The sequence below is a fragment of the Leuresthes tenuis genome, unplaced genomic scaffold (assembly GCF_036924035.1).
Source record: "Leuresthes tenuis unplaced genomic scaffold, fLeuTen1.0.hap1 SCAF_6, whole genome shotgun sequence".
In the NCBI taxonomy this organism is placed as follows: domain Eukaryota; kingdom Metazoa; phylum Chordata; class Actinopteri; order Atheriniformes; family Atherinopsidae; genus Leuresthes; species Leuresthes tenuis.
This window is the reverse complement of record NW_027325360.1, coordinates 11,119,417-11,128,454: the sequence shown is the minus strand read 5'-3', so window position 1 is coordinate 11,128,454 and position 9,038 is coordinate 11,119,417. Positions and strand designations below refer to the sequence as shown.

The following is a 9,038-nucleotide window of genomic DNA, read 5'->3' as shown; positions in this document are numbered from 1 at the left end:
AAATTACTGATGAACTGGTACATCTGTTAAATAAGTCTTCTGATTAAAGTGGAATATGGTTATTTTAGTTGATACACCCCAAAAAGTATAGCAGGTTTAAACTTTTGACTTTTTAATGCAAAAACGCCGGACTGATTGATAGTAAATGTTTCCTCCCATGGCATCAGGAGTGTGTTCAATCTATCGGTGTTGTTTAATGATCTATCACAGGGATTTTACTTGGAGTAGAAAAACATTCCAATCGATGTGAATCATTTGCCTCATTGGTTGGTTTGAACCAAATTCCACTCAGATCCTCGGTCATAGAGCCCTGGTTGTCCCCTTGCTTATATGCCATTCATGGCTTCAGGACAACAGCCAGCACTTTAAAGTTGATACAGGGCAGAAATATACTCGCATGTCAGGAAGTGTTTTGGAAACTTCAAACCTTCAAAGACACTGATCTCATAAATCACTCAGACTAGACACTGAATGATTTTCAGAAGATAAGGTAGACTCTGAACTGCAAGGACATCACGTCCCGTAGAAAGAGTTGGGGACATAAGGATGAAAAAACACTTTTGAAATTCTTCCCAACATATGCAACTTTTTGGGCCATGCAGTAAAAAATTCAGTGCCATATGAACTCTTTTGTATCACAAGAGAAACAGAGTTAAGTGGAGGTTATGAGTCAGGTTCAACCAATGATGACCAATCATGACTGAGTCTTACTTTTTTTGGACCAGGCTTATGTGTTTCTTTTTGTTTAAGCTGTATCTTTTCTTACTGTGACAATAAATCTTTTGTCAAATTGCTCCCATTTATTCGTTTTGTTTTGTTTAACTTTTATTACTGGAAGCTATCATCTGCTTTACAAAATCATAAAATAGTGTCATGAGGGCAGACATACACAAGTGTAGCATTTAAGAACGAGGCTATAAAACTGTCTCTGAGGCAAATCACATTATTTACAGCTGCTTAAATTTGCCTTCAGCACACAAAAATCTTTCAACAAATGTTTACTCCTTTAATAGCTGAAATGTTCAGTATTTGTCCAAGCATGAGACATTGCATAATTCTCCAATATTGCTCTGATTTCACTGATAAGAAGCTATTAGTCATTTTGAGAAGCGTGTCCAGCACCTTTGAAAGTAGCCTGATTTTTCCCTGATTGTTATTAAGAAACTCAAATTAGGATATATATATATATATATAAAAAAGAAAAGAAAAAAGAGAAATGTCAACAGCAGCTGATATATGCAGGAGATGATAGTTGCTGGAGCCATTTTGGCGTTTAAATCTGACTGCATCCATATCACTCAAACTGATGCTGATTTGCATCATATTTAATGAACTCCAACTTGGATCACAAAACGGGCACAACATAATTAAGACTGCAACAACTTGTCTTCAGCATGTGATATGAACAAAAACCCCACAATAATTGTAGAATAGTGTTTCTTGGTTTTAGAAAATGGAAGGCTGTCTTTTAATGATGCGAGACGAAGAAAATTGTGAGTAGTAAAACTTTAGGACTGTGCGGTCATATGCGGTCATATTACGCAAATAAATGACAGCAAAGCGGTATTTCACTGCAGTTAAAGAACGGGACCACAGTGTCCTCTGTCTTGGCCGACAGATAATGAGCTCCCCGGTGTCTGCTTTGCGCAGCAGACGCTTTGCTCCGCAGAGCTGTAACCAGAAATCCGCTGAAGAGGTCGCGCAAGGACTTCTGAAGAAGTTCAGCGTGTGTCTGTGTGTGTGCGCGCGCGCGTACGTGTGTGAGTGTAGTGTGTGTTTCATTCAGTGAAACGCAACACCCCTCTTCTCCGTCTGAAGCCTCTTCGGAAACAGGTTTGATTATATTTAAAAGCTTGACCCGGGAGAGAAACCCAAACAACTGTCTGTTCTAATATTAGCAGCGCGGCTGCCGACTACTATGAATTCTATTATTGTCTGGGCTCGGATGTGTTCCTCAAGGCAACTCTCATCAAAAGATTTACACTTTTGTCTGCAGTTGGTGGAAAATATATCAGTTACCAACAAGTAATTTGAAGGAATGATACTACATGTGGATCGGTTTGCTGGCAATGGGCCTATTCCATTATGAATTAATAAAGGCCTTAGTGTGTAAGGCATTAGTATTATTGTTATCATTATTGATTTAGATATGAAAAAAAGAACCAAAAGGCTTGAAAATGAACATTAACAGTATTCTTCATGATCAATCAAATTCATATCCACTGGCACATCTCGCCTTCTCTGCCGTCTTTATCTTGTTCTACTGCAAAGCTGCGTGATCCCGACGTCTGGCGTCTTCTAAAAAAATAATTTTATGTTCTGTAGTTGCCGCAGCGAGAGAAAGTTGCTTGTAACGATGTCACCTGATTGGGATTGAAAGAACTTTGGTAAGAAAAAAAAAATCTCCCCACCCCCACAGATGAGGAGACCGCCCACCAGAGACAGTCAACCCGAGACCCCTTATAGATTTAAAAAGAGAGGCTGCATTCTCAGGCTGACACTTATTCAACACTGCCACCTTAAGCAGATTACTTTTGCGCTGCCTGTGTCAAATACGTACTTCACTTTGCCTCTCCATCATCATGTTTGGGATGCTCAAACAACACGTTCACCCGGGCGTTTTTCTCTTGTTCATATGGCTTTGTCACCTCATGGAACATCAAAAAGTTCAAGGTAAGCTTCCTTCATGTGTTTTATGGGATTGTCTCCGTTTAAAAGAGAAGAGAAGGAAAGGAAAAACTTCGACCGCTGTCAGCCACAAAACGCGCGAGTGTCAGATTCTTGGTGCCACCGAGAAACTTTTCAAACTGAGTTCTCTTTTCTCCCTCAGTGATACAAGTCTCTGTACATAAGACAGTCCGTGTGTTGGGCATATATAAAACAGGTGCCTTATGGGACACTTCAAAGTGAGAAATGGCAAGTTTTTCAGCCCTCACCAGGCTCACGCGTTAAAAGCCGCCACGCCGCGTTGGTGTCAATGAGGGCTCTCCAGAATACCTGGGCACATTTTGCGACACATGCGAGCGTTTAGAGCTTCATGATACTGTTGTCTATCCCACAGCAAAGTTCAGAGTAGCCACTGTGAGTTCATGGGCGTGTTACTTATTTATTTAAATACACCCTTTTAGCATTGTGCGCCAAATCTCATTTCCCCAATTGTACATCTTTAACTTGGACCTAGAAAAAACAACAACAAAATATTGCAGAGTGCGGAGTGTTGCTCGTATGATGTTATTTTTCAGATCTTATACCTAGAAAAGATCTTACAGAAACCTGTCCTCAACCTAGGAAACACGCCAGATTATGCACACATAATGGCATGTGTGTCTGTGTCGGTTTGAATGTACTGCTGACAGGATCAAATGAATAATGTTGTGGCACTGACTAAAGAGAACGTTTCTGATTTTAATATTTGTATATTTGAAATGCATTTCACGCAGATCTGTTAATGAGCATGTCGTTGTCTGGGAGGCGCATGTTGCATGTCTGGGATATTGTACTGAGGCGTTGGAGACGATGGTGTGTTCAATCATGTTATACCTATAGACCGTGGTTTTCTCAAGGAGAGAGCTTCCCTGTCTAGACGCTTCAGTTTCTGTCCAGCTGTAACAAGGAGACTCTGAGAATAAAAGAAAGCCCCCCTCCAAAGAGTCTTATTACTTTTTTCTTTTCCCTTTTTCCCCCTTTTTCTGGTTTGTGGCTGTATTGTAAGGGCTGTCAGTCACAGTTGGTATAGGCAAGTCTTAACAGTCTCGAAAAAGAAGAAAAAAAAATCAGACAAAATATCGCCGGGAGGGCTAAAGGGGAGGGAGGGAGCGTCTCGGTTAATACGGTCTGCTTGTGTGTCTAGTGCGTCTGGGTCAGCGGTTTTAGACGCTCAACATGCGATATTCGAGCTTTTTCTGTTGTTGTTTACAGCTGGAAACTGCTGGTTACAGCAGGGGAAGAACGGGAGGTGCCAGGTACTCTATATGCCCGGGATGAGCAGGGAAGAGTGCTGTCGGAGTGGAAGACTGGGGACGTCCTGGACCGAGGAGGACGTCCCCAACAGCACGCTCTTTAGGTGGATGATCTTCAATGGCGGAGCTCCCAATTGCATACCTTGCAAAGGTGGAGGTGCACTCATTTCCTTTCTTTTTTTTTCACAAGATGCATAATCTTTGCTAAATCACACCGATAGACGCATGCCAAAGTGCTTGAATTATCCATTTAGTCTGCACCAGGATTATTTTACGCAAGACCAAATCCTCTTTAGAATCACGTAACACAGGCGTTTTCTTTCAGAAAGCTGCGATAATGTTGACTGTGGACCTGGCAAGAGGTGCAAGATGAACAGAAGAAGTAAGCCGCGCTGCGTGTGCGCACCAAACTGTTCCAACATCACGTGGAAAGGACCGGTCTGCGGCTCAGATGGAAAGACCTACAAAGACGAATGCGCACTGCTGAAGGCTAAATGTAAAAGCCACCCCGACTTAGACGTGCAGTACCAAGGGAAATGCAAAAGTAAGTAAATATTCTCAATTCTATTTAAGAGACTTCACGTCTTTAAAAGCCGAGAGCGGCAGTGGAGAGGGGTTTTCCTTTTGTGCTCTATTTGGTAACATCTTTTTCACAAATTGTCTCACTGTCTTTGTGTTGCCAGAAACGTGCCGTGATGTCCTGTGCCCAGGCAGCTCCACATGCGTCGTGGACCAGACAAATAACGCATATTGTGTAACGTGTAATCGGATTTGCCCCGAGGCGACGCCTGAGCAGTACCTGTGTGGAAACGATGGGATCATCTATGCCAGCGCATGCCACCTGAGAAGGGCTACCTGTCTACTGGGCCGCTCAATCGGAATGGCATATGAGGGAAAATGCATCAGTAAGTCTGCAACTAGAGACGTGAAAGCGTGATACTCAACTCTGTCAGCGCCTCTAGTCACTGACTCTGAATATGGTTTGAGTGCATTTTCTTGCTGGCCAGCTCTGCAGTAATTCGCTGTTCGTTTTTGCCAACATTCCAGCTGGGAGGGGGTCTAAAAGAGAGTGGGTGTTTGATAGTTGCTTGTGTTTGCTCAAGAAATGATAGACATCTTATTATTTCCTGATGTTGGCAGCACTATCCCTAAAGGGAGAGAAGGAAGGAGAGGGGGAGAGGACGGAAGAGAGCAAAACAAGGGAGTGCTGGGGGCCATGAAGACATGGCTTAAATTTTTAGCAAAATGGTTTCCTATCCAGATAGCTGTTGATCTATCTTAAAAATGCTCATTAAACCAAAACTTTCTATTCTCACCATAACACATTCCCTCATAAGGCACGATTCAGCTTTTATTCCTTGCTCACCAAAAAACTCAAGTCATCTGATCGTGCTTGAAAGGCATTCAAGATAATTAATCTAATCAAGGATTTCCACTGTTGCTGATTTCCTCCTCTCTCCATCCAGAGGCCAAGTCATGTGAGGACATCCAGTGCAGCCCTAAGAAGAAGTGTCTGTGGGATGCTCGGATGGGCCGGGGCCGCTGTTCACTCTGTGATGAGACCTGTCCGGAGAGTAGGACAGATGAGGCGGTGTGTGCCAGCGACAACACCACATATCCAAGTGAATGTGCCATGAAGCAAGCTGCTTGTTCTATGGGGGTGTTGCTGGAGGTCAAACACTCAGGATCTTGCAACTGTAAGTAAACAGCAAAAGCAAAATATGAAACAAAAGAAACAAAACAGCCCCCATCCCTATCAAAGCAAGAGACAATATTCCATGCTGCTTTCCTAACAAAAACCTTCCCTGAAAGTGCCCCCCCACCCCAACTTTCCCAAAGTTTCCCCGTCCAGCTACATCACCAAGCACAGCTTAAGCAAGCAGAAGGGACTTGGGAACGAAACAGCTTGCATGAAGTTGTCTTTGTTGCTGGCTTTTGTTTTTGTGTTTTTAAATTGTTCTCTTTTTTTTTTTTTTTTTTTGTCAAATTCTTCTGGATAAAAAGTTCAAGAAAAAGATCAGTGAAAGACGTCAGCGGTCTCTAAGAGCCTGGGGAAACTTAAACTAACTCAAATAATAGTGGAGACTTAATTTGCAACAGAACAATCCTGATATTTAAATGTTATAAAATTTGTGGTCATGCTAGTAACTTGCAGATGCAGGTTGCCTTAACTCTCATGCAGTACTCTTATGATAGTCATATTTTTACAGCTTGTAAATTCCATGCTTAGATTGCTAATTCCCTGGTAATATTATTTTATATATATATATATATATATATATATATATATATATATATATATATATATATATATATATATATATATGTATATATATATACATATATATATATACATATATTTATCTTTTTGTTGCTTTTGGCTGTAATCAATCAATTGAAAATGCACTGCCTATTATGACATCCACCACACTACTTCCCAGAAAAGGAAGATGTTAAAAACATCCAAACGTTATGAGCATAAGGTGATTGTAACATTGGTGCCATGTTGGTGATAATTACATCTGATTTCAACATTGATACTAGATAATAATAGACAACCTTTCTGTATACCATTTGCGCACCCACAAAACCACCAAATTGAACAATGGCCTCAGAGAGGTATCAAATTTACATTCCAGGTTCCAATTTAGGAGAATTTAGTCTCCTTGTGAGTCTTCTACTCCTGAATGACTTAATAAGCTGCATATAAAGTATACAGTGGAATGGTGACCAACTTTATGATCACCTCATGAGCTAAGATAGAAACGTGATCATTTACAGTGTGCAGGATCAGCATACGCTTGTAGAATCGCTCTCTCTTACCTGTTATTTCAGTGACTGTGTTGACAACCAGAATTTGTATCAGAAATTGCAAATCCACTTGGATTAATGAGGGACCGCTCGTGTGTGTGTTTTTATTTCTTTGTATTGTCACTCTCTCCTAGTTTTTGTGCTGTTTTATTGTGTCCAATGTAAATCTCTGTAAAAAGGAAAAGAAAATACCTCAGAACTGTGTTGATGATGTTTGACCTGCTTGCCAAGGCCAGGCTGTGACACAGAGTCCTCCATCCCTGAACGTTTGAGCCAGAAACTAAAATAATATACAGAGAAAAGCAACTAGCGAATCCAAGAACACAAGAGCACTTTTTCTGTGTTATATGTGTCTGCTTTCAGGAATCTGCCCAAAAGAGACCTGAACCACTGGAACCATCAGCCCCAGTGCCCCTAAACCCGCCTCCCAGCTCCCATAACCCACCTTATGACCCCTCCCAACCTCCCATCCACCCCCTCTTTCCATCTTTTTCTCATGCTGCAGTGCTGACTTGCCAGATTATGTAAATGGACGTTGTATAATTGGAAATGCCACAGTAATTGTTGCTGCCATGTCACACAGACTCTCCCTCACAGACAAACGCACACACAGACATAATCATATACACAAAAACACTAAACAAAATGAAGGCTGTGTACGAGTCGCTATATTGTGAGCTTTGTTTTACATTCAGTGATATTCTGCGCTGTTGTGGTCCATATTCATACAACAGCTACCATATATTCTCCCATATAGCCATTACAGAAGACCAGGAGGAGGATGAGGAAGATGAGGACTCAGACTACATGGCCTATGTCCATTTATCTTCTGTACTGGATGGATAGGCTCCCATCACTAGGGGGAACAGTTCTAGGGCAAGGAATCATGTCCATACTGTACATTATGTGTATGCTTATTTATTTTTTAAAGAAAAAGGAAGTATACATATAGTCCATTCTGTTAGATGTTTATTTATACTTTTTGTGTTTTATAATTTATACATTTACATTGTCAGGCTATCATCTACCGTGATACATTGTGTTACCACTCATTTTCCCTTTCTTTGTTGTCCCTTTTACTTTTTTTTTTAATCATGAAGAATTATATTTGTCCAAAGAAAAACAGTGTTATTTATTTGTCATTTTACTGTGTAAGTATAGTCCTCTACAAGCTGTAAATTGCATTCCCTAAGCTGTAAAAATCTGCTTATTTCTGTCAAATCTCTATCACAGATGTTTATGTCACACATACGTAAATGCATGTTTAGGCTGTGTGTTTATTTATTGGGTATATATCAATCATTTTATGTACAGACGTGTTTCTGGTTTGTTTACAACTGTAATAACTGACCAAAGGGATTCTCTCAATGGTTTTTGCAATGAGCATTGTAAAAGGTGCAACACGGCAGTGATGAAATGGAAAAGAAAAAGAGAGCCATTTGATTTTCTTTTCTTGTTTGTAGGTTTTTCTTTGGTTTTAGCCCTTTAGGTTAGTTTCCACCTGGAAGCAAGAAAATTTAGACATAATTCCATAGCATTTCTTTTGTCTCACAATATTGAAGAGGTAAGTTTTGGACAATACTTGATTATTTTGGAAATAATGTGCCATTAACATTTGTGAGCTGTCTTCTTGCCAATGTGCTCCACATTGCTCTCACAGAGCTATAATAGGAATAATGTACTGCAGTGCTCTACACTATCGGACTTCACCTTGTTTCTTTTAGTTGTTTTGTTTCTTTTTCCTGAATTTATTTTTATTTTCAAAAGTCACAAGAGAAAAACAAAATTCTGTTATGAATATATAGTTTTGTATTTTTATGTAAATGTCATATGTACATACAAAGTTTGATGGTATTTGTACAGATATGAAGAGTGAAACAATAAAAGTTTTTTCCTTATATTTGTGTATGACTGTTGCATTCTTCATGAAAAAATATGCGTTCAAACTCAGTAGAGTGTCAGGTCTTCTGTTTAAGTCATTTGAAAAGATCATTAAAATCAAGTTTTAAGACCTACAGCATCTGGACAGTGTCACTTCACACTGAAATATGGGGTACATCTTGTCCATTTTTACACATTTCTTTCACTGCGCTGCATCAATCCCTTTTGAGCAGTTATTAATTTCCTCATGATGGAGATTGAGTTATTGATTTATTCAGACTTTGGAATGATCTGATTTACAAACGACTGTTGCCAACAAGAGGCTATCAAAACCGAAAATTATGCATAACAGATTTGTATGTATACTCCCATTTGCTTTAATCATAT

The 9,038-nt window shown here is 40.0% G+C and overlaps 1 protein-coding gene across 3 annotated transcripts; it reads left to right on the top strand.

The window, feature by feature from the left end:
• The first annotated feature begins 2,452 nt into the window (after nt 1-2,452).
• fsta (follistatin a) lies at nt 2,453-8,643 on the top strand. Of its 3 annotated transcripts, none has more exons than XM_072387544.1 (6): nt 2,454-2,673; nt 3,919-4,116; nt 4,285-4,503; nt 4,643-4,864; nt 5,426-5,656; nt 7,528-8,643. In XM_072387544.1, exons 1-6 carry the CDS (start codon nt 2,583-2,585, stop codon nt 7,614-7,616), a joined length of 1,050 nt encoding a protein of 349 aa, XP_072243645.1. In that variant the 5' UTR covers nt 2,454-2,582; the 3' UTR covers nt 7,617-8,643. The 3 variants fall into 3 exon arrangements, with proteins under 3 accessions (XP_072243647.1, XP_072243645.1, XP_072243646.1); XM_072387545.1 differs by having other exon boundaries at nt 2,455-2,673; nt 3,919-4,110; XM_072387546.1 differs by lacking the exon at nt 7,528-8,643 and having other exon boundaries at nt 2,453-2,673; nt 5,426-5,933.
• Nucleotides 8,644-9,038: the final 395 nt, after the last annotated feature.